The 27,500-nt window shown below is 43.5% G+C and overlaps 4 protein-coding genes across 4 annotated transcripts in view; 1 reads left to right on the forward strand and 3 right to left on the reverse strand.

Annotated features, from left to right (window-relative positions):
• trmt10a (tRNA methyltransferase 10A) overlaps positions 1 to 5,640 on the reverse strand; it is a 12,121-nt gene extending 6,481 nt beyond the window's left edge. The window contains exons 1-4 of the mRNA XM_078276147.1: positions 5,176 to 5,640; positions 2,245 to 2,413; positions 1,179 to 1,250; positions 856 to 930 (exon numbers count right to left, since the gene is read on the reverse strand). Coding sequence (XP_078132273.1) covers positions 856 to 930; positions 1,179 to 1,250; positions 2,245 to 2,413; positions 5,176 to 5,366 — 507 coding nt within the window. The 5' untranslated portion in view covers positions 5,367 to 5,640. The remainder of the gene's footprint in view (positions 1 to 855; positions 931 to 1,178; positions 1,251 to 2,244; positions 2,414 to 5,175) is intronic.
• Positions 5,641 to 6,093: 453 nt separating this feature from the next.
• cfap184 (cilia and flagella associated protein 184) lies at positions 6,094 to 12,510 on the reverse strand. Its single transcript, XM_078275703.1, has 3 exons — positions 11,432 to 12,510; positions 8,209 to 8,556; positions 6,094 to 7,785 (listed from the first exon to the last, which is right to left on the reverse strand). Exons 1-3 carry the CDS (start codon positions 12,128 to 12,130, stop codon positions 7,474 to 7,476), a joined length of 1,359 nt encoding a protein of 452 aa, XP_078131829.1. The 5' UTR covers positions 12,131 to 12,510; the 3' UTR covers positions 6,094 to 7,473.
• On the forward strand, positions 12,335 to 20,520 carry tada2b (transcriptional adaptor 2B). The gene is made up of 2 exons (XM_078275702.1): positions 12,335 to 12,644; positions 15,923 to 20,520. Exons 1-2 carry the CDS (start codon positions 12,375 to 12,377, stop codon positions 17,132 to 17,134), a joined length of 1,482 nt encoding a protein of 493 aa, XP_078131828.1. The 5' UTR covers positions 12,335 to 12,374; the 3' UTR covers positions 17,135 to 20,520.
• A 1,115-nt stretch (positions 20,521 to 21,635) lies between these two features.
• grpel1 (GrpE-like 1, mitochondrial) overlaps positions 21,636 to 27,500 on the reverse strand; it is a 6,273-nt gene continuing 408 nt past the window's right edge. The window contains exons 2-4 of the mRNA XM_078275704.1: positions 26,223 to 26,349; positions 24,930 to 25,011; positions 21,636 to 22,681 (exon numbers count right to left, since the gene is read on the reverse strand). Of these exons, the coding sequence (XP_078131830.1) occupies positions 22,335 to 22,681; positions 24,930 to 25,011; positions 26,223 to 26,349 (556 nt within the window). The 3' untranslated portion in view covers positions 21,636 to 22,334. The remainder of the gene's footprint in view (positions 22,682 to 24,929; positions 25,012 to 26,222; positions 26,350 to 27,500) is intronic.

Genomic DNA, 27,500 nt, shown 5'->3' on the forward strand with positions numbered 1-27,500 from the left:
TCGCTGCGCTCTTGGGGGGTAATTTTGGGCGACCGGCCACTCCTGGGGAAAGGTTCACCACTGTTCCATGTCTTCGCCATTTGTGGATAATGGCTCTCACTGTGGTTCGCTGGATTCCCAAAGCTTTGGAAATGGCTTTATAACCCTTTCCAGACTGATAGATCTCAATTACTTTCTTTCTCAATTGTTCCTGAATTTCTTTGGGTCTCGGCATGATGTGTAGCTTTTAAGGATCTTCTGGTGGACCTTACTGTGTCAAGCAGCTCCTATTTAAGTGATGCCTTGATTGTGAACAGGTGTGGCAATAATCAGGCCTGGGTGTGGCTAGAAATTGAACTCAGGTGTGGACAACCACAGTTATAGTATGTTTTAACAAGGGGGCAATCACTTTTTCACACAGGGCCATGATGGTTTGGATTTTTTTTCTCCTTTAATAATAAACACCTTCATTTACAAATTGCATTTTGTGTTTACTTGTGTTGTCCTTGACTATTGTTTAAATTGGTTTGATGTTCGAAACACTTAAGTGTGACAAACATGCAAAGGAACAGGAAATGAGGAAGGGGCAAACACTTTTTCACACCACTGCATCTATATATATATATATATATATATATATATATATATGTCACTAGGGAAAGTAAGTTTTTACAATAAACAGTGTAAGTGTAGATCATAGTGTACATAGATTCTGCCAGCAATTAACATAAGGACTAAAAAGAAGGGCTTTATGCCCCTTTGAGACATACGCAATAGGCCTGTTTGACAGGACTTGTCCCAAACAAAAGCCAGGCTGCAAACAGTTGATGTTTTGTGACAACATTTGAGTAAAGCGTCCTTCAGGATCACGCTTACCTTCCAGTTCACCCATCCTTTGTCCTTTTTATCCATGCTCTGTTTCAGCTGTCCTCCCAGGCTGGTCAGATAGACCTGGACAGGTAAGAGTAGCTGTTATACATCAGATAGAGATCTTCCAACACCATTACTTTCCCCTTCCCGACACAGATTCTGATACCTCGAGTCTCATCAAACCATTGTACTTTATTGTCCCCTTGAGGAAACATTTTTTGGACTTGGCGCTGACAACTTTAGCTGCACTCACAATATCGGTATCGAAACAACTTTAACATCAGACATGACTGTCTCTACAGTTACGCGTCAGCCCGGTGGCCACTAACCTGCACTGGATGCAAGGCTCGTCTGTTCTCAGCATAGCAGCGCTGGATCTGTTTGTGAAGCTTCTGGACATCCTGAAGACAACAAGATTATCGGTCACAAGAGACAACGGGCTCGTTCAAATGAGCTGCGCCTCGCCTGTAAAGTGGACGGGAGCAGGCGGCAGCAGCAAAAATCAGCTGTCACATCAGAAGAGGAAGTCACAGAAACACTCACATCCTGTTAGGTCCAATTCCAATTTAATCAAATGTTATCAGACCTATAAATCAGCTTGTACACAAGTCTCCAGTTGTTTTTATTAAGACAGAGTCGCTGTCAAAATGCTCTACATGGGATCTGTTGTGGTCTGTACAGAATAAGCCTTTACAAATAGCAGTGATATTACTCCAACTCTGAGCAAACTCTCTGCTCCTCACCACGGGGCTTCTCAGGAGCTGCGAGCAAATCACTCCGCCAAGTAGCAGAAGTAGCAGAGCTTCTCCTTCTGAGAATATAGTTCCCAGTTTATATACGGTTAGAAGATGGCTGTGTGTCATGTGACCTTGTTATTTGGCCACGCTGTGACTATACAAATCACAACATGTAAACAGGAACATGTTGGTGTTATTTTGTTACTTATTGGGAGCAGTAGGCTAGATGGAGCCAGTTACCTCCAGGATCTGTGCTAAGCTAGGCTAGATGGAGCCGGTTACCTCCAGGATCTGTGCTAAGCTAGGCTAGATGGAGCCAGTTACCTCCAGGATCTGTGCTAAGCTAGGCTAGATGGAGCCGGTTACCTCCAGGATCTGTGCTAAGCTAGGCTAGATGGAGCCGGTTACCTCCAGGATCTGTGCTAAGCTAGGCTAGATGGAGCCGGTTACCTCCAGGATCTGTGCTAAGCTAGGCTAGCGGTGGGGGCATCAGACAGAGTTACGACACACACGGAGATGAGAAGGGTATGTATGGACTTATCTAACTCAGGGGGATACGGGGAATAAGACAAAGTCCCAATAAGTCGGCGTGTTCCTTTAAACATAGACGTGGTGGGTATAGCTCCACAGCGGTTCCTCTCCCAGAGCTGTGATATACCTTGGACAGCATGAGGTTGTCGAAGCTGCAGTCCACCACCAGCCTCAGGGAGCTGGGCGTCACCTCTCTGCGGGGGCGTTTCCTCACATGTTGGGCCTCTCCTCCCTGCTCCTCCTGATGGTTGTGCCTCTGCAGCCGACGCTGCTGCTTCCTCTCCTTTCGTTTCTGCCTGCAGCAGAAAGCACAGGACGGACACTGATAGGACCATGGAAAAGAACGCTTTGACAGCTAATTAAAAAGGACCTACACCTAGAGCTGTGCGATAAGGAGAAAATCAAATATCAACATATTTTTGACCCAATACCTCGATATCGATATTGGGCCGATACTGTAGGGTGGACGTAGGGTGGCAGCTTTAACAACATATTTACACATGGCCGCGGGAAGTCGGGGTGCTGCAGCACCTCCTATTTGCGAGAGGGAGATTTTTTTTAAATGTATTAAAAATATTTTGCACAATTTATAAATTCCTTTAGGAAATGATTTTGACACACATAGGCTATTACGTGTATTTTGGATTTTAATGTCATTATTTGTAGGCCTAATCAACACAGGTTGGGAAGTTACGTCGTCAACGTCAGGCAGGCAGGCTAGTGGTCGCCGAGTACAGAGGTTTCCCGCTCGTTCCATGCAGCATACATCCATCCAGCAGCAGCAGACTAGTACTAGTACGCACCTATGATCTCCCTGAAGAAAGAAAGTGGACAGAAGGAAGAGACAACTGGATGTCGGACACTATACAAAATGAAATAATTGAAAAGTTTGCTCATGCTATCCAGAGGGAAATCATTGCCCGCTCATCGCACTGCCGATTTCATGTCCTCACAGCTGACGGTACAACTGACATTAGCACCACTGAGCAGTTCTCCTGCAGTCTGAAATATGTTGACAGCAGCTCGGAGCCTCACACTGCGTTTTGGGGGTTTTAGAACGCCCGGGACAGCACTGGAGAAACTCTTTCAGTTGCATCAAGGATATTTTTTTAAGACTAAACATCCCCATTGAACGCATCGCAGGATTTTGTTTTGATGGAGCAGCTAATATGTCAGGGTGTTTTTCAGGCACGCAAGCTCGGCTTAAAGAGTTAAACCCGCACTCACATCATGTGCGTTGCAGCAACCACTCACAGTCTTGTGGCCGATACTTTGTTCAGCGTGTCTCATCTGTGATAAGAAAGTCATCAAAGCGAAAACAGCTCTACCAATCGGTTTTTGGCTGTGATGAGGTTGCTGTCAACATCTTAGGCCTTTGCCCGACAAGGTGGTGTATCCGTGACCGTGTCCATTAAACGAGCTAACTATTGATAACATAAGCACTTTGGCTCGGTGGATGTCGATTTTAAAGTCATGTTAAAACTATTTCCCGTCCTTCTTATGATTTCTAGCCGCAGCCTGTCACTCCCCCGTGTACTAACGTTACTCGGTACGTAACGTTAGCTCTGTAATGTTGTACTAATGTTACTCGGTACGTAACGTTAGCTTAGACCTCACAATGCTTTGTGTTTCTCACTCCCGCTAAGTTATTGTTCATAAGACGTGACATGAATCACACATGCGGGTAGGCCAAGGCGAGAAGAGGGAGATTAGTGTTTATTATATATAACGTATATTTATAAAAAATATTCAGCATTCAAATAGTATTGATTTTTTTACTATTTGAATTTCGGTATTCGTTCCAACAGCCCTACACAGGTGTGCTGAGCGAACAAAGAGCCACACTCCGGGATGATGCAGTTGTGGACGAGCTGATCCGCAAGGTTGAAACCTGCGCATCACAACCCTCCCTGGAAATGCCAGACACCACCACCCCTAGAGGGAGCAAAACCCCAGCTCGCCTTCGCCAAACTAGAGAGCCAGGGGCAGTGGCGCATGGCACACAAACAGTGGATTGGCGACGTAGCTTTTTCGAGGCTATTGATGTGATATCGGCGGAGCTGGACAGAAGATTTGATCAGGCCAGTATGAAGCTTGCCGCAAAGCGAGAGAGGGCTGTTATCAAAGCAGCAGAGGGAAGGAATGTCAAGCAGCTTGCCGATGTCACAAAAGACAGAGGGTCTAAGTGTGTCACAGTCCAAGATCTAGCATCATGTTTGACAAAGCTCAAGCCACAAACAAGAGCCATGTTTTCAGAGACAGAAAAGCTGATCGAGTTATGTCTGTGCCTACCCATCTCCGTGGCCTCATCCAAGCGCACTTTCTCCGCCTTGTGTCTTCTGAAGACATGGGTACGTAGCACCGGTATGGTGCCTTGCTCGCAGTGCCCAGGAGGTGTTATTGTGAAGTTTAATTAATATTATATGTTGTTATAATATTATTGTATGTAAATCTGTTGTATGTATATCTGGATTTGTAAAGAAAGTAATTCCCCCCTGGGATTATTAAAGTATTTCTGATTCTGCTTCTGATTAATAGCGCATATATTCATCTGAGAACTGATGTCTGTGTGTTTCAGACCCTGGCTGTGTATATGACAATAAAGTAGTGAATCTCAATGTATTTCTTTTTAAAATGTATTTTAAATAGGCCTATAGGCTCATAGGTTTTTTGTCCAAAAAAACCAAACAAACTCATTTTTCACAGCACCCCCTGTTCAAAATGACTTCCAGCGGCACTGTATTTACACAACGACATTAAAAAAAGAATCATCAGTAATGTGGATATAATGTCTAAGTGGGTAAAGAACAGTCTGGTAAGTTTCACCTCTGTCAGTGACTGCATTGATGACACTGACAGTACTGCTGACAGTGTTAACATGAGCGGTATACGTGCAGTTTAGTGTCCTAAACTGTAACCTAACCCTATCCTGACCGTAACCACTCGAGGTCGATGCCTAACCCCAACCCATCGATCTGCTTCGTAGAGCGGGTCCTGGCGTGGCCGTAGCGGGATTGGGGACACTAAACTGCACGTATGCCAACATGAGCTTACTTACTTTCGCAGTTCTCTCTCTTCTTCCCATTTCCGCTGTTTCAGGAGCTTCTTCTGTTGCCTTTTGGACACAGTTTGGTTTTCTGCTGCGTTTTCTCCATTATTACTGCTCTCCGTCTTCTGGCTGCTCTCGTTAGCTCCATTATCCTTCTCCTGCTGGGCTGAAGCTTCACCTTTCTCGCTACCATCAGCCATGTGTGAAGAGCTAACGGCTAACGCTGCTCCCTCAACTAGCTGCTGATGCTAGCGTCTTGGCTGCTCTTTGCAGAAAGCTAACTGGCAGCATTTAATAGCAGAGTTCTTCTTTATAATTTCACAAAGTACGAAACCTCTCAAAAGTGCGTCATCACCCGGATGTCCAACCACAGACAGTCAGACAAACCAAAACAATATACTAACAACTAAATAAACTGTTCAATTCAGCCCCACAGTTCCGCATGTACCGTATGTTATGTTGGCGCGCATATGATGTCATTTAACCGCGACAGATGCATTCAAATGCTACAGGAATGGGGACGCCCCATGGATGATTTATCAGGGGCAGAATCAGAAAAGGGTTATTGCCAACTGTAACACTTACAAGGAATTTGCCTCGGTGTTTGGTGCATACACAGACAAACAAACACGTTGAACAAATATGAAATCCAATACAAACAATAGATACAAAAACAAATATAATGTAGCAGATTGAGGCGGCAGATACAAAATCAAGCTCCAGTGGCTGCGTTTCATCATAAAGTTCCACTTCCCCTCGTTCATTTCCAGTTATGTCCAGACCTTCCTCCGCAGCGCTGCAGAGGAGGGTCTGGCTAGTCCACACACAGCATTCTGGGATGGGAGAAAAACCCTAACCCAGAAACTAGACTGCTTCTATTTCCAACACTTCTTACCAAACTCTTTTGAAGTGAAGGTGTAGCTCCAGTAGGCTATACACAAACAAATAGTTGTAAGTATCCACGACTATGTTCTATGACTGACCGTTTCAATGCATTTTGACATTCATGAATTTGTATGCATGTACTGTAAGACACAGGGTTTCATTCTCAAGAAAGACCTGTGTCTCAATGAGATTAACTGTTGCCCAGTTAACAAGAATTAGAAGGAATCAGTGGCCAGGGTACCACTCCAGTTGACGGAACGAGTGGCCACAACATTGTTGTTGCTGTTTTTCCCATTTGAAAACATTTCCTAAGCAAATAAGACTTTCATTATCATCTAACAACTATATCAACTATAATGTTCTTACTGAAGCTAGCCTCGGAGTTATTTCAGCACTTCATTTGAAAGATATGGATACATGTCACATAATAGTCCAATCCTGTTACTATTTACATATTCTTTTTAATGTCACATTGCAAGCACTACTTTACTTATGCAGGTGCTGTTATTATTTACCAAAAGACAACTTGGCTTTTTTAACCATTTCATAAGCCACTAGATTACTATTAAAGGCTCCCTGCTGTAGCAAGTTAGATCAAACTGCAGGTAAAATGAAAACATATGCAGTTGTGTATGTTGTGATTGTTTAAATATTTGAATTAAAAAATGGTCAGTGTAATGGTGCAAATGGTAAATGTAAGGACAACAAAGTACTTTGTTTGTGTGTACATATATTTTGTTAGAAAGAACTGAAAGTGTTTAGTACGTCTTTGATGTAATAGCTACAATCATACTTGCATTCATCACAGGTTAAAACATATTTATAACATAACTTTGACGGTTGCAATTCATATGTTTCAAGTTTCAATTTGTCCTAGAAAGAAACATGAAACAAAAGAAAAAATATTTAGGTTGGTTTGGTCAGCAATCGTCGTAGTAGTCTCGCATTGCCAGACCTTCCTCCACAGCGCTGCGGAGCAATCCTACTACTGTAGTTTACAACCTGTATCCACTACCTTAGGATAATCATTTCAGTTGTTAAATCAGTGCTTTAAGCTAAATATTTCAGCAGTTTAGGCATTACTATTAGCTATTTAGTTCTTCAATATATTCATTACTTTTAGCCACCTGTTTAAACCATAGAAATAAAATGGTTTAAACTTTCTAACTGGTTTTCTAACACACACTCTTACACAACATGTAGTGTTCAGGTGTTACAGCATGGTTTGTTTCATTTGTGACATTTGTCTTCTGGTCGTAATATGGTGGGTTGTCTGCACACACCTCAGGCAAGGGCTTTACAATGACCTGATGACCCTACTCTGTTGAATCGGGCTTTTTTCGGGCTGATATTGTGTAGTCTGATCGCAGCTTAAAATCTTAATTCAGTCATATGTTCATTCATTCATTAAGTTGTCTCCAGCTACTTCCTCCACCTGCCACAACTGAAGACCATCTCAGCTTGCCGGCACTTCAGATCTTCCAGCTGTTCCTCCAGCTGGTCAGAGACATCCACCGTGTCCTCAAAGTCCCGTAGCAGGACGCTGTTCCCCAGAAGTCCACGGTGCTCCTTGAGCCTCATGTTGTCTCTCTGCAGGCCGTTGCGTGCCTGCCTAGTCCTGGTAAGGAGGTCCCTCTTCCTGGCCACCATGGCCTCCATCACGGCCAGCTGCTCTCTCTTGGCCTGGACCTCCATCTGGCTCCAGAACAGCTTCTCCTTGACGTTTGACAGGAGCTGACAGAGCACAAGAAAACACAATGCTGACTCAATTACTTACTACGGAAATAGGGCTGGGTATCATTCAAACATTTTCCATACCGGTACCAATACCGTGACTTTGATACTGGTTTCTAAATGATATTTGTACTTTAATGAGTTTTCAATACCAATTTTAGCCAATCACCAGCGTTATTAGAGCTTGGTAGCAGCATGCTGCGTGCTAATTGGCTCACTGCTGCTTAATCCTTAGGTTTTGAAATTGGGTATTGAATGATATGAATGGTAAGAATATCGATACCTGATACTTAGGAGGCATTTCGGTCGGTGCCTAAAAAGAATTGAATTTGGTACCCAGCTCTATACGGAAATCATATTTTGTGAAGCAACTATACACAAATTACTTTGACCCAATCTGTACCTGTGGATTCTTCAACCTACCTCCAAGCTGCTGCTGATCTTTTTCTGCATCTTTAAAGATTCCTCATTTTGCTTTTTGGTGTGTTTCTTCAGCTCCATCCTCTCAGCCTGCAGCTGCTCAAACTGGAGCTGTAACGGGTCCCTGGCATGTTCGTCCCCTTCACGGAGCTCTGCCTCCAGCCGCTGAATCTTGATCTTCAGCTTGATGTGCTTACGGCGCAGCTTGATCAGCTCGTGCTGCACAAGCTTCTCTGTTGCCAAGGTCGCCTCAACTTTGGCCTGAGAAGCTTGTTTACCCAGGCGTCGGCTTAGTACTGTCACAGCTACGTCCTGCTTCAGTGCCACCAACGCTCGCCATTCACGTTCCACCTGAGGACAAAGAGGAGACCCACTAATAAGTACACCATAACACACAATTAACGTGTGTTAACGTCGTCTTCCAGGCAGCGCTGCCTGGAAGGCACTAGGATTAGGCAATGGTTATGGTTAAGGTTAGGGTTAGGTGCCTTGAAGTCAATGGTTGCAGCGCTGCCTGGAAGGAGACGTTGAGGGCTTAAAACACCATCGAGCCCACCTGCTCATTAGACATCAACATTCACACACATTCACACACCAATGGCGCAGCATCAGGAGTTTTCAGGGTTCAGCCCAAGGACACTTTGGCATGTAGACCAGGGAGGCCAGGGGTCGAACCGATGACCGCTCTACCACCTGAGCCACAGCCACCAAAATTAGAAAAAGTATTTGAAGGTTGCTTCTTGCTTGTACAATTTCCAGTACAAGTTCTCTGAGAATTTCTTTTGTATCCAAGCAAAATTGGTATAACTGAAATTTCCCTAACCTAATTATATTGAATCCAAAATGTAATCGAATTGGGACCTTGTGAATCGGAATCCATTCGGGAAATCATTGGCGTAAGTTTCAATTGTAATTTATATTACGGGTAAACTGGGCCCCTAAACACGGTTTCCAGACTTTGCTAAGTTTGTTCCTAAAGCATTCCCATGTCTGCATAGTGCTGAGAGCAATGTCTACATGGTTCAGTATGCACGTCACCTCCACCCAGCTCACTGCGTAGCAGCATGTGTAGACCTCTTGTACTCCTTTTCCCTGGAGGAATAAGGGACTTTTTAAAGCCCGCTGAAAAGGGGGCTGAAAAAGCCCCTTGGTTTCAAATCTTACATCGTCCCAAAAAGACAAGTGGACACACTTTTTAAACCAGTCTCCTTCGGCAGGAGCCTGTGTTCCATCAAGACCAGAACCTCAAGAACAGTGTCTTCCCTAATGTAGCCGGCCTAATCAACAACACCCAGGACCCCCACTGACACTTATCCACCCCATGGACACTACAGGTTACATTACACACCCACATCTGTCTCAACGCGTTACATTAATGCACATCTTTTGGATTATTATCTTGCACATATTCTTTATAATGTAAACGTTTGCACACTCCTTGGTCAATGTTTTCCTCCATCTTTTCATACCATCCAAAAAGTCCATGTTCTTATTTATTTTCTTTTAGATATTCTTCATATTTTTGATTGTAAATTTGTTTCTATTTATGGTTCTCACAAACCAATGAAGTTGGGACGTTGTGTAAAACGTAAATGAAAAATAGGAAAACAATGATTTGCAAATGCTTTTCAATCTCTATTCAATTCAATTCAAAATACACCACAAAGACAAGATATGTAATGTTCAAACTGATAAACTTTATAGTTTTTTGCAAAAATTCACTCATTTTGAATTTCATTCCTGCAACACGTTCCAAAAAAGCTGGGACACGGACATGTTTTCCACTATATATATATATATATATATATATATATATACACTATCTGGACTGCAGGCAGGCCAGTCTAGTACCTGCACTCTTTTACTATGAAGCCACGCTGTTGTAACACGTGCAGAATGCGTCTTAGCATTGTCTTGCTGAAATCAGCAGGGACGTCTCTGAAAAAGACATTGCTTGGATGGCAGCATAATGTTGCTCCAAAACCTGTATGTATCTTTCAGCATTAATGGTGCCTTCACAGATGTGCAAGTTACCCATGCAATGGGCACTAACACCCCCCATACTATCACTGAAGCTGGCTTTTGAACTTTGCGCTGATAACAATCTGGATGGTTCTTTTCCATGACGTCCATGATTTCCAAAAACAAAGTGAAAGGTGGACTCGTCAGAGCACAGCACACTCTTCCACTTTGCGTCAGTCTGTCTCAGATGAGCTCGGCCCAGAGAAGCCGGTGGCGTTTCTGGTGTTGTTGATATCTGGCTTTGGCTTTGCATGGTAGAGTTTTAACTTGCACTTGTAGATGTAGCGACCGACTGTGTTAACTGACAGTAGTTCTCCGAAGTGTTCCTGAGCCCATGTGGTAATATCCTTTACATAATGATGTCATTTTTAATGCAGTGGTGCTGAGGGATCAAAGGTCACGGGCATTCAATGTTAGTTTTCGGCCTTGTCTCTTACGTGTAGAGATTTCTCCAGATTCTCTGGGTCTTTTGATGATATTATGGACTGTAGATGATGAAATCCCTAAATTCCTTGAAATTGTACATTGAGAAACGTTGTTCTTAAACTGTTGGAGTATTTTCTCATGCAGTTGTTCACAAAGTGGTGAACCTCGCCCCATCCTTGCTTGAGTCTTTTGGGGATGCTCCTTTTCATACCCAATCATGACCAATTAACATGTTCACCTGTGGAATGTTCCAAACAGGTGTTTTCGGAGCATTCTTCAACTTTCCCAGTCTTTTGTTGCCTCTGTCCCAGCTTTGTTGTAGCGTGTTGCAGGCATCAAATTCAAAATGAGTGAATATTTGCAAAAAAACAATAAAGTTTATCAGTTTGAACATTAAATATTTTGTTTTGTAGTGTATTCATTGAATAGATGTTGTAAAGGATTTGCAAATCATTGTATTCTGTTTTATTTACGTTTTACACAACGTCCCAACTTCATTGGAATTGGGATTTGTATTTGTTTTTTTCCGTTTTCTTTCTTATGCTTATTCTTATGCACCAAATACTAAGGGAAATTCCTTGTATGTGAAAACCTCTGCACCTGTCTCACTACAATCTGTATTACTATCTTGTATAACTATCCATTGTATTGTGGGACTGGCATCCATCAAAAAATAAGCTTTTCCCCCGTATGAATAGTGACTTTTTGAACAATTTAAACTTGGAAATCATCAGATTCTATGGGCAAAGTTTTAGAAAGATATAGAAAACCTGCACACCTTGTCCAGCCTCTGTTGGGACTTTAACCTCAGCTCCTCTGCCTGCTGCTGAGTGGTCTCTGAATCAGTGCTGAGCTGCTGCTTCAGCTCAGTCAGGAGGTTCATGCACTTCTCATACTCCTGCTCTGACACGGGGATCTCCCTGTCCAGCTGGGGGTCATCCCCGGCCTTCTTCTGAAAGAACTCTGCCAGCTTCATCTGCAGCAGGCTGTGGCGTTGGCCGAGCCTGGGGTCATCTCTGTCCTCACACTGCTCCTGCTTCGGCTGAATGTCTTCATAGCTGCTGTCTTCAGCGGTGGATTCCTCTTCTTCAGCCTGTGTAGGACTAGTGTTCTTTTTCTCCGGGGTCTCAAGATGCAGACTGGGAGGTCCATCGCCATCATTGCTGTTAACTTGGAAAACAGCACTCTCCTCGTGGGACGTTTGCTGTTCACCGACTTCATTTGTCTTCACATCCGAGTCTTTACTTGTGTTCACTTCTGGCTCAGAGGTGGCTGCTGCTTCTTCAACAGCGGCCTCTTCGGTGGTGTTCACACTTTCAGAGTTTTCTTCATCATGATCTGATGCAACCATTACAGTTTGGACATCTTCCTTTTTATTTCCATGAGCTGTCACAGCACAATTGTCCTCCTGATTGGTGGAATCTGCTGCTGGCACCACTCTAACATTCTTCACCTCGTTTTCTGTCTCTCCATCCATTTTTAATAGAAAAAGAATACCCCAAAATGTGTCTAAAACTAAAGGGCTCGTGCCCTTCTGTAGTCTGAAACTGTTCGTTTTGTTTCGGTTGTCTTGGAAACTGGGATCGGGAGCCAATCAAAGGCGCCCTGACCTCTTCTCATTAATATTAACAAGCAGGATGTGGAGAAGGTCGCGCTGCGAAGCTCGCAGTGCGCAGGCGCGCAGTTCTGCCTCCAACAACAAGAAGCAGGAGCCAGGCAACATGGCCGACCTGGGGAAGAAGTACTGCGTTTACTGCCTTACAGATGTTACAAACCTGCGGCTTCGCTGCACCGACTGCCCCGATATCGAGCTGTGTCCGGAGTGCTTCTCGGCGGGCGCAGAAATCGGTAATCACCGGAGATGGCACGGCTACCAGCAGGTCGACGGCGGTCGGTTCACTCTCTGGGGTCCCGACGCAGAGGGAGGATGGACCAGCAGGGAAGAGCAGTCGCTGCTCGATGCTATCGAGCAATATGGATTTGGAAACTGGGTACATCACTTTTGAAGTTACTTAACTTAATTTCCCTCTACAATACACCATGTACGCTCACAGAAGTTGTGTTTAAAGTTACTTGGATAATGTCAAGAGTGAAAGTCGGCTGGTACTAGCGACAATATTAGGGTAACGTTACTGTGTATGACCATTTTGGCAATCCATTTTCTTTTCGTACTGTCGTAAACATTGGACGTTTAATTTGATATCAAAGGCCCAACAAGGCGTTAATGATACGTTACATTAAGGATAGGAGCTTACGAGTAGTAGGCTACCCCAAAATATGAGTGCATAGGGACTACTTTTTCAGATATAGTTAGTTATTGATACATGGGAAATGCGTTGTTACAGAAGTCAAATCACATCAGTCAACAAATACGCCAGGATGAACAATACAACAATGTAACAAACGAAAGGCTTTAACTTTGAGCTCAGCTTAAACTACAACTTAAGTAATACTGCAAGTAGGTTATATGGTTGTAACCTGTTGCTCTAGTGGAGAGTAAGCCTACTCTTTATATATGGAAGACCAAGATAAGTGACAAACATTGAATGGATGACATAGGCTACATCACGTTCCCTAGCATTAGACCAGGGCTGTCAAACTCAAGGAAATGGGAATCACATCAAGAGCCAGTTTACAGTTTATCCACATTCTTTTTATTTAATCGAAAAAGTCAAATGTTTGTGACTGTATTATTGCATGTCTCATATTGTTTTCTCACTTACAGTAAAGCCCTAAAAAAGTAAGAGAAAAGGTTCCTTAGGTATCATAGAATTTAGCACATCAAGCAGAACAATCGCTGTGATTTCCTTTTTTAACAGTAGGCTAGCACACAGTCGACTCTCTGAGTCTCAAAGTCGGCCAATCTGCCAGATTCGGCTTTGAGAGTTGCGTGGTTGCAGTTTGAAAACAGGTTCCTGTCTTTTTGGTTTGGCGCACCACTAGGCGGGCCAAAATGTATTGTGAACCTAAATAGCTTACTTCACTGGTGTGTAATAACAAAGAAACCCAGGAGCTTAAATCAAAGTATACCTTAAAGTCTCAAAGGTGTACAGCCTCAGGGACATTTTTTTATTGTACACTTTATTTTCCATATATGTTGAATTGTACGCTTACATGTTGACCAATTTCACTTACAGCTCACTGACTTAAAGACTCCTTAGGTTACACAACTGATCCATTAGAATGAATTAGTTTTAATAATTTTATTTTTTGGGCATTTTAGGCCTTTATTGACAGGACAGCTGAAGACCTAAAAGGGGGGAGGGGGGGAATGCCATGCAGCAAAGGGCCGCAGGTCTGAGTCGAACCCTGGCCCGCTGCGTCAAGGAGTAAACCTCTATGGTTGGTTTATGCCTTCCCTAAAAAAATATTGTATTATATTGTTTGGATGTGGGTTAATAGGAAAGACTATTTTCAGAAAACATTCAAGTTTGGTGTAATTTAAAATCTGTTCTTTTTATTTGAGACAAAGTGCAGAATTTTAAAATAAATCCATCAGGAAGTTGCATAGTGAAGGAGCAGGTTGGGACACACACACACACACACACTCACTCTCTCTCTGTCCGTCCCTCTCTCTCTCTGTCTCTCTCTCTCTCTCTCTCTCTCTCTCTCTCTCTCTCTCTCTCTCCCTCTCTCTCTGTCTCTGTCTCTGTCTCTGTCTCTCTCCCTCTCTCTCTCTCTCTCACTATCTCTCTCTCTCTATCTCTCTCTGTCTCTCTCTCTCTCTCTCTCTCTCTCTCTCTCTCTCTCTCTCTCTCTCCCTCTCTCTCTCTCACTATCTCTCTCACTATCTCTCTCTCTCTATCTATCTATCTATCTATCTCTCTCTCTCTCTCTCTCTCTGTCTCTCTCTCCCTCTATCTTTCTCTCTCTCTCTCTCTCTCTCTCTCTCTCTCTCTCTCTCTCTCTCTCTCTCTCTCTCTCTCTCTGTCTCTCTCTCTCTCTCTCTCTCTCGCTCCCTCTCTCTCTCTCACTATCTCTCTCTCTCTATCTCTCTCTGTCTCTGTCTCTCTCTCTCTCTCTCTCTCTCTCTCTCTCTCTCTCTCTCTATCTATCTATCTATCTCTCTCCCTCTCTCTGTCTCTCTCTCTCTCCCTCTCCCTCCCTCTCTCTCTCTCTCTCCCTCTCTCTCTCTCTCTCTCTCTCTCTCTCTCTCTCTCTCTCTCTCTCTCTCTCTCTATCTCTCTCTCTCTCTCTCTCTCTCCCCCTCTCTCCCTCTATCTTTCCCTCTCTCTCTCTCTCTCTCCCTCTCTCTATCTATCTATCTCTCTCTCTCTCTCTCTCTCCCTCTCTCCCTCTCTCTCTCTCTCTCTCTATCTCTCTCTCTCTCTGTCTCTGTCTCTGTCTCTCTCTCTCTCCCTCTCCCTCCCTCTCTCTATCTCTCTCTCTCTCTCTCCCTCTCTCTATCTATCTATCTATCTCTCTCCCTCTCTCTGTCTCTCTCTCTCTCCCTCTCCCTCTCCCTCTCTCTCTCTCTCTCTCTCTCTCTCTCTCTCTCACAGATTGCACTAAAGGTGCACAATTTTTTTTTGACAGATTATGATTAGCTGAGAAATTCACAAGAACAATCTTTCACAGTATACTCAACAGACGCAGATATAGGAAACTCCGAAGGCAGTCGTAATATTTACCTAGCAGGCTAGGCTAATGCTGTTGCGCTAACGTTAGCAAACGTCGGCGTAGCTAGCTGTCTAAACTTGTGAAAAGCCGAACATCACCCCCGTCCAAGCTGTGTTTCACTTTCCCTCCAATATTATTATACACATAATAAAGACACATGGACTCGGTCGAGACCAAAGGCTATATTTAGCAACACCAGTGGCACAGACCGAGACAAGTCCGAGTCCAAATACCAGCGAGTCCGAGACCATAAAAAAACGGTCTTGAGTCCAAGACCGGACTAGAGTACTACAGCCCTGGATATCCTAATATCGTGATATGACATAAGTGTTGTCTTTTCCTGGTTTTAAAGGCTGCATTACAGTAAAGTGATGTACTTTTCTGAACTTACCAGACTGTTGTTCTATTATTTGCCTTTTCCCCACTTAGACATTATGTCCACATTACTGATGATTATTCATCTAAAATCAAGCACCTATTGACTATTGGTGCTTACGCTACAATATCGTTGGGGTATCAATATCGAGATATTGGGTCAAGAATATCGTGATATCTGATTTTGTCAATATCGCCCAGCCCTAATGCATACCTTTTGTAATTCTTCCACTCTGCTCATTAGTAACCACTTCCTGTTTGTGGTGTCTTTCAGGAGGACATGGCCGCTCACGTTGGAGCATCCCGAACTCCTCAGGAAGTCATGGAACACTATGTCACCATGTACATCCACGGAAACCTGGGCAAGGCCTGCATCCCTGACAACATTCCCAACCGGGTGACGGACCACACCTGCCCAAGCGGGGGGCCCCTGTCGCCGAGCCTCACCACGCCGCTGCCTCCGCTGGACATCAGCCTGGCGGAGCAGCAGCAGCTGGGCTACATGCCCCTACGGGACGACTACGAGATCGAATATGACCAGGACGCAGAGAAGCTCATCAGCGGGCTGTCTGTGAACTACGATGACGAGGATGTCGAAATTGAAATGAAGCGTGCCCACGTGGACATGTATGTGCGTAAGCTCCGAGAACGCCAGCGACGTAAGAATGTCGCCCGAGACTACAACCTGGTGCCCACGTTCCTGGGCCGAGACAAAAAAGACAAGGAGAAGGAGAAACCAGGAGCACTGGGAGTCACAGGCACTGCTGGTGGTGTGGGTGGAGCAGCAGCCGGCGGCGGCACTGCTGGATCAGGCTCTACGACAGCAGCGGGACCAGGTCCTGTTCCCAGCACGCCCAAAAGAAAGATCACCAAGGAAGAGAAGGAGCAGCGGGTCAGACTGCGGGGGTTGTGCCAGTTCATGGCCACACGGGAGTTTGAAGACTTGTTTGAGAACATGCATAAAGAGCGCGTGCTCAGGGCTAAGGTGCGCGAGCTGCAGCGCTACCGCCGCAACGGCATCGCACGCCTGGAGGAGTCTGCCGAATACGAAGCGGCGCGCCACAAACGGGAGAAACGCAAGGAGAACAAAAGCGTGGTCACCTCCAAACGGGGCAGTGGAGGAGGGGGCGGGCTCGGCTCGGGGATGGGACTCGGGGTTGGAGCTGGAGGGGGTGGAGGCATTGCTGGAGGACTGGGGGCTGGCGGTGGGATCAAAGAGGAGGGAAAGGATGGCGAGTTTGCCGCCATCGAGAATCTGACGGGCTTCGAGCTGCTGTCGGATAGGGAGAAGGTGCTGTGTAACTCTCTGAATCTGAGCCCAGCACGCTACCTGACTGTCAAAACCATCATCATCAAAGATCACCTGCAGAAGAGGCAAGGCATCCCGGCCAAGAGCCGGCTGCCCAGCTACCTGGACAAGGTCCTCAAGAAGCGCATTCTCACCTTCCTCACGGAAAGTGGCTGGATTTCCCGAGACGCCTCGTAGCCATCCGTCTCGGCTCAGGAAGTCAAGAGTTGATGATTGCTGATAGCTGATTTGCTATGCGCTCCGTAGGCAGGACAAAACTACTGGCTTTTTTTTTTTTTGTCAAAAGTGATCTTGTGAATATGTACATTGCAAAGAAAGAGGATGCCCCACTGGAAAAAAGAAAGTATATTTTCATACCAGGGCTAGGAACAAAAAGAAGCCATTATTTTTACATTTGGAAAGGGACGGGGCTGAAAAACTACTCAGTGGGTTCAAAGTACTTAGTGTCCATATTCTTACTACAGTACATGAATGAGAACTACAGTGCTAACAAGTTATACGTAGTGGCGGAGATATTTTAGTGTTGTTGCATCAGGTGCATTGAAGATTTCAAATCCAAACATTGACAGGGCAGATCCATGCTGAACAGAAGGGGAAATAAGATGCTACCATTCCCTGGAGTGTTTAAGAGTAGTTGTTGTCATGTGAATGGTTGACAGCATGGCACTGATGGCTGACACAAATGGTCACTGTTGTTGTTGTAGATGTAGTTGTAGAACTCGCCCTAATGTGGTCCACTTTGTTAGCTGTTTCATCAGGTAAAGCTGGACTTTATAGAAAGAGCTAGCTGATTGGAATTTTCTAACATTTGAAGGCCTTAATTCCTAGAAACTGACATGCATCTTCAGTGAACTCTCAGTTCTCTGACTTATGTTTTTTCCTTCGTACTGCCGACAAGAGAAGGAAAAGACAAAGCAGCGGGGTTCAACCATCGTCTCGCTTTTCTTGCTACTGCCTGAAGGCAATTTGTATCAGGGTTGGACACGGAGGCTGGTATAGAGCTAGACCCACATATCTGCTGGTGTTAGCTCATCACTGATGTATCAGCACATATGTCAGCCAATAAGCAACAAGACATACAAGTAAAGAAATGCCAAAGACTATTACAATATCATTTCAAGACAGTGTTGTCATTACACAGTCTGTCCACCAGAGAGTGCTGCTGGCAAGTAAAACGTCCCACGCACTACATTTCTAGGACACAATTCTTATCCTAGGATCCTTATCATAAATACTCATTTGTTATATTTATGGTATAAAAAAAAAGTATCTATTTAAAGCCCCTGAATTATTTCTTCTGACATTTCATATTTAAAATATTCATGCTAAATGAGCAACAACCCAGGTTAAAAGACATCTTTAGATATTATTTATTCTGTTATTTTAACACTTAAAACCCCAGCTAGTCTGCTCCGTGAGGACTGTCAGTCACTTTAATCTGATGTGATCAAAAGTAGCCATTACTAACCCATTACTCATCAGAGCTGACTGAGAGAAGAACTTTTTTATGGCATTTGAATATCTATATATGCATTGGTTTCAAAAATCCTGTATCGGTCTGGCTGGTGTTAGTATTTTAATCCCGTTTTTGTTTGTCACCTGAAATTAGTATGGAGGAGAAACTCCACTTTTCAAATTTGACGTTATTAAAGCGGCTGTCATTTCACGGCAGCAGCTCTGAAATCCCAGAGGAGAACGGCACGTGAATGGGTCTTACCTAAGCTGAAACATTAGATTCAGATCTTTTTCCTGTAACTGTTGGGAAATTGGCCTTTGTGGGGGGAAATGCAAGTCCCGAGTAGCATTCGTTCTGTAGCGGTAGGTACTCGTTGCCCTAAAACTACAACTTTTTGTTGATGATAACGTTTTTTGTGGTCGCCAAAAAAAGGACTGGCCTCCCCTTCACTGTATAACTTGAGTTTCTTCTTCAACTGTGGAGAAGGATAATGTTCTGTTACGGTCACTAAGTCATCAGGCGGAGTCCAAACCATGTACCATTCTAGTCATACACTACAGTTGTATTTCAAATGTTTCTTATTGTCAACAAATCCCATGAAACGACCAAAACCACCAATGAAGTGATTCTAGCATCAAACTATCTAATATTGGGTGAATCCATACATCTTCTTCCTGTGTGTTCCATTGTCAATTCAAACATCAGTGAGTCTCACAGTTGCACTGGGTGATAGAGCTGTCAAAACGGGCCAGTAAATATTATAAATATATCACACACACAGGTTCACATAGATTTAGATATCTGCTGTATTTGTGCACATTATTTCCATTCAAAGACAAACCAGTTCTACTTGTATAGGTATATTTTATTTGAAAAGATCTCGATACATAGACACAGAGCTCTCTCTGGAGCGTGCAGGAGACTGCGGTCACGTATGTCGTTTGTAATCTGGTTATAATAACGACCGAGTCTCCTACCGTTCCTTAAAACTGTCCGACGATTTCCAGCGTCAGTCCAACGCAAGTTCCCAAATCTCCTCTTCTCTCGAGTCAGACATTTTAGTTGGCTTGTTTGCGGCGTTTTCTTCAACAATTTGAATATATATATATAGTCCCCAACATATTTCCTCCTGTTTGAGTAACTTAAAAGCAACAATGACATCTTCCATAGGAACCAATGGGAAGCATTAAGAATTTGTTGACAATAGGGAAAATACTTTGATAAGAACCTCTGTAAGTGCTCTTTAATCTGTCTATCTCTGGCCTTAGAGGTACATGACTTGGAGAACCGCTGACCTAAAGCATGTGGGAAACATTCAGAGTGGGTCACATCCAGTACATAGACTTGTTTTTTTAGGCCATTGCAGCTGCTTAGCCAACCATAGCATAATCCATAGCTAACATGTTCTGATTGGAATTTGAGGTATTAGTCAGCCGTAGTGGGGTTATTGACGAGGCTGATTGAGCGACAGGCCTGGCATTTGATGCTGAAGCTGAGGAGAAGGTATGAGCATCATAATGGTATCGGTATCACAGGGGTCAGGTCAGCTCCAAAGGCCAAAATGCTGTCTGAACCAGAATGTTGCTAGCCCAGCGATCATGTTTGCTCCTTCAGATAACCCATAGACTGGGGTTGCTTTTCAGATTTTGACAGTGGTGTTGTTCTGCATGTGCAACCAAATGTTCCACATTGTTCCAAAATGGTGTGTTTTGCTGTAAATGTTTTAAAGAAAAAATACGGCAATTAGATTATTATTATTTTTCTCAGTGGGGGAATATTATTTGTACGGGGGGGGGGGGGGGTTTGCATACTTTGTCACCAACTGTAGATAATTTTGTAAGATAAATTGGAAAAAGAACCTATAATTACTGACCTGTGAAATGTACAGTATTTTGTCTCATGGAAATGTTTATAGCTTTTGTAATAAAAACAAAAACCAGATTTTTGGATTTGAAAGAAGCGTTTGTGACGGCAAGCTGTTGTGCTGTCTTTAATCTTGTTAACCGGTCTGATACTGTTGAGCTGTTTTGATGTCCCGTTATTTTATTACACATGACAAGGTATGTATGGAGATGTATTAAAAGTGCAAAAACTTTATAATTTTAAATAGTCCTGTTTCCTTTTGAATAACGTGCAGTACGTGTGACCCTGAAAAGAGGACTGGTTAATCAAGCTGCTATTGTGTACTAAAGAGTTAACCAATACCAGCATGTTAAGGCTGTTACATTGGCCACATCGTGTTCAAAAACGTTCTAAAATAGGAATTTGAAAATCTAATCTAACTTCAGTAAAAGTGATTAGTTCTATGGTGGCCCTGAAGTGCAAAACGCAAAGAGAAAACAAAAAACACAACAGCAAAAGAGGAAACGAAGGCATTTGGGGAGAGCATAGAAATAGAATGGGAGTAGAATGGATATGGAACTGTTGTTTTGGTGACAACACACGTCAGTAGGGCTGTAGAGTGTGTCACACTCACCAGTTTTATAAATCCAGCAATACCTCCAGCAGCACGGCTACAGACACGCTGTACAGAAGACGCCTCTCCATGCTTCGTTGTACTCCGCTGCTCGTTGGTCTGAAAACCTCACCTCGGTGGGTGCAAGTCAGATTGTATGGAAATTTATGTGACGGTGGAAGTTAGCATGCTGCTACAACAGTCCCAGTTCTTAGCCATGATAAGAGTACACGTTCAAATGATTGCCACTCTGACCATCGTGCTATGTTGATTTCAGTGGGAATGTCCATTCTGTTTTTATGGATGAGATTCAAACCTGATTGGGTAGGTACGTATTGGACAATGGCTCCTTGTCCCCGATTAGATGTACTCTCTGGCGGTCTATGGAGCTTTTAGTACTGAGAACGAGTGGTTTACTCCACAACGTTACAGTACACCGAGTCCCATAAACCAACTTTGCTCACTTTGCTTTGGATGTGCAAAAACGTACTTTCTGATTCTGATATTCTCAAGAAGTGTAAGTCACACAGAATCTTGAAATATGTGTATTATGAAGGTGTTCAGATTTGGCTGAGGTATGACTCAGAGACGGAGTAGCTGCAGTACCGCAATCAGATCCATGAGCTGTGCCACATTCACTGCTGCTACAGGTGACGTGCTGCTGAGAGAGCCAGAGCTAGAACACCTGCATGAACCATCCGTCTGAAGGCTGAAGTGGGAAAAGGTTTTATTTCAAGACGCGTGTAAAAGAAAACCATTAAACCAAGACGCTTCAATCTGTTTAATCTGATATTGTGACACATAATTATGCTAATGGTTTACAGATAAGATGTGACATCACCGCCAGGCACCACTGAGCCAAATTGAGGCATGAGAACCTTATAATTACTGACACTGTCTTACCGGAGCTGATCACATCCAAACGAACAGGCAAAAGATGTTTTTACTCAGAAGGAACTCCGTACAAAGTACGCAATTTTCCTTGAACTCCTCAAGTACGGTTCCTGGCTATATTCACAGAATGGATATACAACTCACAAACAGGACAAGAAAACAGAGGAGTCAAGTTCAAGATTATTAGGGCTTTAGCAAAAGTCTGGAATGATCCCAGCAGTTCAGAATCAGCTTTACTCAACATGGGGATGAACTTTACATCATAGCTCACCCAAAACATTAGAGGGCTTTATGGTCACTTTTTTCAACATCATATTTCTCTTTTGTTAAGATTCATAGTTGTTCACAATAACTGACTCTGACACTGCGATTCTATTGGAAGGACTGTTGTGTGCCAGACAAAGTGGATGTGTAAATGTGTCCGTTAAAAACTGGTGGATACCGTCCGGGTATAGAGTTCAGTTCAGCTGGGTTCCCGTATCTTAGAGCATGGACCAGGGGGCTGGACCTGAGCTCATCCAGCACTCAGGCAACAGAGCCGATCCCACTTTGTCACAGTTACATCAGCGCTTCTAGGAGGCTTTGGCCACGCCCACCAATGCTGGCCTGAGGGTTCGACCATGAAGCTTGTAGCCCACTTTGGTTACTACGGCGACGGTGCCGGGCTCCTTGCCCTCCACGGGGGCGTGGAAAAGGGCCTCGTGCTCGTAGGGGTCAAACTTCTGCCCGTCGGGGTTGAGCTTGACCAGGCCGTGCTTGGTGAAGACCTTCTGGATCTGGACCTCGGTCATCACCAGGCCGTCGTACAGGTTCTTCAGGTGGGGGTTCTGGCTCGTCACCTCCTCCTTGGGCACGCTCTCTGTGGCCTTCTCTAAGATGTCGGCCACTTCCAGCAGGTCCTTACAGAAGCCCTGGATCCCTGGTGATGGAAGCATGCTTTAAATCTCTGACTTTATATCAGAATTATTATGCTGTATATAATATGCATCCTGATAAAGTCCCCTTGGCCTTTGGAATTAAAATACCCCCCCATCATCACATCCCCTTCACCATACCCCCCCATCATCACATCCCCTTCACCATACCCCCATCATCACATCCCCTTCACCATACCCCCACATCATCACATACCCTTCACCATACCCCCACATCATCACATCCCCTTCACCATACCCCCCCATCATCACCTACCCTTCACCATACCCCCCATCATCACTACCCTTCACCATACCCCCCATCATCACATACCCTTCACCATACTCTCATCATCACATACCCTTCACCATACCCCCTCATCATCACATACCCTTCACCATACCCCCCCATCATCACATACCCTTCACCATACCCCTCACATCATCACATACCCTTCACCATACCTAGAGATTGACATGGGGTACTTTCCATAAAATCATTTCTCAATGTAAATCAGACCAGCTATTAGACTAACTGAAATAAAACCATGTTAATCTCTAGGTATGGTGAAGGGTATGTGATGATGGGGGGGGTATGGTGAAGGGTATGTGATGATGTGGGGGGGTATGGTGAAGGGTATGTGATGATGTGGGGGGGGTATGGTGAAGGGTATGTGATGATGTGGGGGGTATGGTGAAGGGTATGTGATGATGTGGGGGGGTATGGTGAAGGGTATGTGATGATGTGGGGGGGGTATGGTGAAGGGTATGTGATGATGTGGGGGGTATGGTGAAGGGTATGTGATGATGTGGGGGGTATGGTGAAGGGCATGTGATGATGTGGGGGGTATGGTGAAGGTATGTGATGATGTGGGGGGTATGGTGAAGGGTATGTGATGATGGGGGGTATGGTGAAGGGTATGTGATGATGTGGGGGTATGGTGAAGGGTATGTGATGATGTGGGGGGTATGGTGAAGGGTATGTGATGATGGGGGGGTATGGTGAAGGGTATGTGATGATGTGGGGGGTATGGTGAAGGGTATGTGATGATGTGGGGGGTATGGTGAAGGGTATGTGATGATGGGGGGGGTATGGTGAAGGGTATGTGATGATGGGGGGGTATGGTGAAGGGTATATGATGATGGGGGGGTATGGTGAAGGGTATGTGATGATGGGGGGTATGGTGAAGGGTATGTGATGATGGGGGGGTATGGTGAAGGGTATGTGATGATGGGGGGGCCAAGGGATCTTTATCAGGATCATAGTATCCTGGATCCATGAAATAACTGGCCTTTCAAAATAAAAGTCTGCCTGCCTCTATGGGAATTTAACATAGGGGTGGACTGACTTATGCCCCCTGTATTTGAAGGAAGAACATTTATTTATTTACGATACATTATTCATTCACAAAGAAAATTGGTGTCCTTAAAGGTTGGATTTTTCCTCATTTTTTTAATTAAGGCATTAAGATCAATTTCCAAAAGATGATTTTTTTTATTCCTCTTTTTAGTCAACTTTAGCATGGGTTCATAAACTTATGAGTGCCGCTGTATATACACAGTCTAGTCACCTACATGACACACAATGTCACTTAACTCTAAAACGGCAGGGGGGGGGGGGCCGACCTCAAAGACCTTAAGCAAACCGCCAAGTTCGCCGCCCAAGTGTCTGAATAGGTAGGGACATGCTAAAATGTAGCCTCGCAGTGGCATTATTATTATTATTATTATTATTATTATTATTACTAATAAACAATGAAGACACTACCACCATTAATATACTAAAATTGTGTAATAACAAAAATTAAAATGTTAAATAATGGGCAAAGAAACTAAATGTGTATGTAGCCAAACAACACTGACATGTTTATATTGGAGTTTTACAATACATTACACAGTACATTTAGAGTACCTTCAGTCTCAGAGCAGTAGAAAGTTAGAGCCCCCCATTACACTTTTTAGAATTTTCCCCATCTTTTAGTGTCTTATATAGTTTTTTTATGTATACAATAGATGTCTAAAGTAATGGAGCTCTCTCTCACAGACAGCAGTTTTTCTCAACTGCCTAAAAACGCCTGATCAGTGAGGTCACTGATTGAGAATGCCAGCCCAGGTTTTATAAATATAAATCAAGTACATTCTAGTATTTGACAGTGCAAATACAGGTTTTAAGTCAACAAATCCACTTCATAAAGACACGCAATTTTTAGGTGGAGGATCCTGTTGAAATATGGAAAACCAGCATATGTTTACCGTATAGTTTAGCATCTTCGATCATCTTCTGACTCCTCGTCCTGAGGTTCTCCGTGTCTGCTAAGGCCCGCTTGTACTTCTCCTGGGAACACGATACAAACAGTTAGCCATGGCTCCAACACACAACTAACTACATTATGGCATAGCCACTGGGCTGTGTTATTAAAATGTATTTAACCTTTATTTAGGGAAGGAAACGATCTAAGCATGACAACAAATGGAATTAGTTACCATGTCTGTAGAGTACTTTTGTAAAAGGTGGTATTGATAAAAAATGGAACAGAACAGGGCAGGAAATTAAAAAAAATATTTGGGCATTTTTTTTATGTGAAATGAGCCCAGATTAAGATGCATACAGTAAACCCCACCTTGTGCCAACATGACTAGAATAAAAAGAATACTATTCCTATTATCACTGCATTTATATGTAACGGTGTTGTTTGTGTGAGTGTGTGTTAGAGATGGAAATGTAATAAAATGTAACAATTACTAAATAATTGTCCAATTGCAATTATTTTACATAATCGCTGTTATTTTGTATAACTGCAATTAAAGCATTAGAACTTTTTTTTATGCGATTGGTCGCACTATTGTTTGGATCCATCAAACACGTTTGCAATACCGGCGTGGCATCACCTAGGTAACGTTAGCTAGCCGATGATGCTTTTTTGCATCCCACATTTGCAAGTCCAGTAGGCTTTCAGACGTTGAAAATCCACCGGAGCACCTTTACATGTGTTTAAGTAACGTAGCTAGTGAGTCCGTCTGCGGTGTTTAGTCTACTCTGGTGCTTCGGTTGACTAGTAGCGTTAGCGGAAATGGCCGCCATTCATTAACATTATGCTAACGTAGTTCCACGTGGATTTGTGCTTTCGTTTTTCTAATCTGTACACAACAACTTGTTTGCCAACTTCTGCTAAGGTCCTGAGGGTTATGACTGTTGATGGCAATTGTTGATTTTGTTTAGATGTGCCAAAATGTAATTATAAAAGATTATTGGTCGGACTGCTGAGCTAATTTGCATCCCATGGTCAGTCAGTAATAATGGATATAGCTAATGGTTGTAATTCACCATGTGTTCTATTAATACGACCATGGTATTATCTTACGATACATACCGATGGATGGATGTAAAGCCTGTGATGTGGATGTAACGTCGTTAGCGTTTCCCATCGGCTAGTAGCTAACATCAGCGGTGGCTAGCATGGAAGAGAATGGTAACACTGTACATAGCTACATGCCTAGATCACGCCACTACAGCCATAGTGATTCCATGGCATCTGTCTGACTTACTGTCATGTCTTTGAGCTGTTCCTCCAGCTGGGTCTCTGCTGCACTCTGCTCCGGCTTCTCAGCCTCCTCCTCTGGACCGTGGCCATTCTTCTGCTGGGTGGCTGTGCATAACAATCGTGAAGACGCTCTGGGTGGAAGGTGGGGAACAGACAGATGGGCTTTTGTGTTATCCATGATTGTAAATTAGTTCACTTGTAGGTTTGACACAACTCATTATTCAATCATGAAAATAATTGAAAACTGTTCATCGTTGATGGAAACATTTTTCCATTAAACAAATGCAGGACACAGGCCATGTGTGTAGCACACACACACGTTTAGGATGGAAAAGACAACTTGCTTTGTCGACGTGACATGGGGGGGGCAGCATCGATGATTCCATTTTTTTTAATTCCAAATTCAAGATTGTGACTTAATTTCAGCGACACCCTTATTCATGACATTGTGTTTACTTCATCAGTGACCATATTGTAATGTAAAAAACTACCACCTGTCTGTGTGTCTGATTCTCTCTTTTAATATAAATATTGTATGACAATAGTCTACAATTATATGAAAATGCACAGTTTTAGTAAAATAATAATAATACGAAATAGGAGATTTAATAGAAGATTTTGAACCCATCTGTAAGTACTACATATATTATTCTACTTCTCCACAAGTCAGGGTATTTTGGTTCCTTGTCCAGGCCTGCTAACTGATGTATCAGACAGCTTAATTAACACTGCTGCCAGTAGTACATACTAACAACGTTATGCAACTACCCTATATGCCATTCCATGACAAATACCAACGCATACGTAGTATAGACTAAAAGGTGCAATTGCAATATTGTTGGAATCCTTGTAAGTAGTAGAATAGCCTATTCCACTGTGCTTTGATGTCATAATCTTTCTCTAGCTAATAGTGTGGAGAAATGACGCCACATTCCACTCACAGGTTATTCATCTATGTCAGGTTAGGCAGAAGAGTTCGCTAACGACAAAGGAAACGTTCAATTATCAAATGTAGGAATGAGAATGAGCTTTCTCTCCATTTAGGACAAGACAACACACTAACTGACGTCAACGCATTATACAACGCACTTCAACTGATACAAAAAATAAAGATCTGACAACACACACACACACATATATATATATATATATATGTGTATATATATATATAAACTCCACATAACAGGAACCTCGAACGTTATCTTAGCATATTAAACTAATTCATCATTTAGAACGTGTCACGTTATGTCATCATCCTTCTGCTAGCAATTAACGTTAACGT

Source organism: Sander vitreus, chromosome 19 (assembly GCF_031162955.1).
Source record: "Sander vitreus isolate 19-12246 chromosome 19, sanVit1, whole genome shotgun sequence".
Lineage (NCBI taxonomy): Eukaryota > Metazoa > Chordata > Actinopteri > Perciformes > Percidae > Sander > Sander vitreus.

What these genes read in the sequence shown, in the direction of transcription:
- cfap184 (XM_078275703.1), bottom strand. Translation starts at nt 12,130, where the DNA reads ATGGATGGAGAGACAGAAAACGAGGTGAAGAATGTTAGAGTGGTGCCA. An exon ending in CCCAACAGAGGCTGGACAAG is followed by an intron (nt 8,557 to 11,431) that starts GTGTGCAGGTTT and finishes CTTTGTCCTCAG; the next exon opens with GTGGAACGTGAATGGCGAGC. An exon ending in AGATCAGCAGCAGCTTGGAG is followed by an intron (nt 7,786 to 8,208) that starts GTAGGTTGAAGA and finishes GTGCTCTGTCAG; the next exon opens with CTCCTGTCAAACGTCAAGGA.
- tada2b (XM_078275702.1), top strand. Translation starts at nt 12,375, where the DNA reads ATGGCCGACCTGGGGAAGAAGTACTGCGTTTACTGCCTTACAGATGTT. An exon ending in AATATGGATTTGGAAACTGG is followed by an intron (nt 12,645 to 15,922) that starts GTACATCACTTT and finishes GGTGTCTTTCAG; the next exon opens with GAGGACATGGCCGCTCACGT.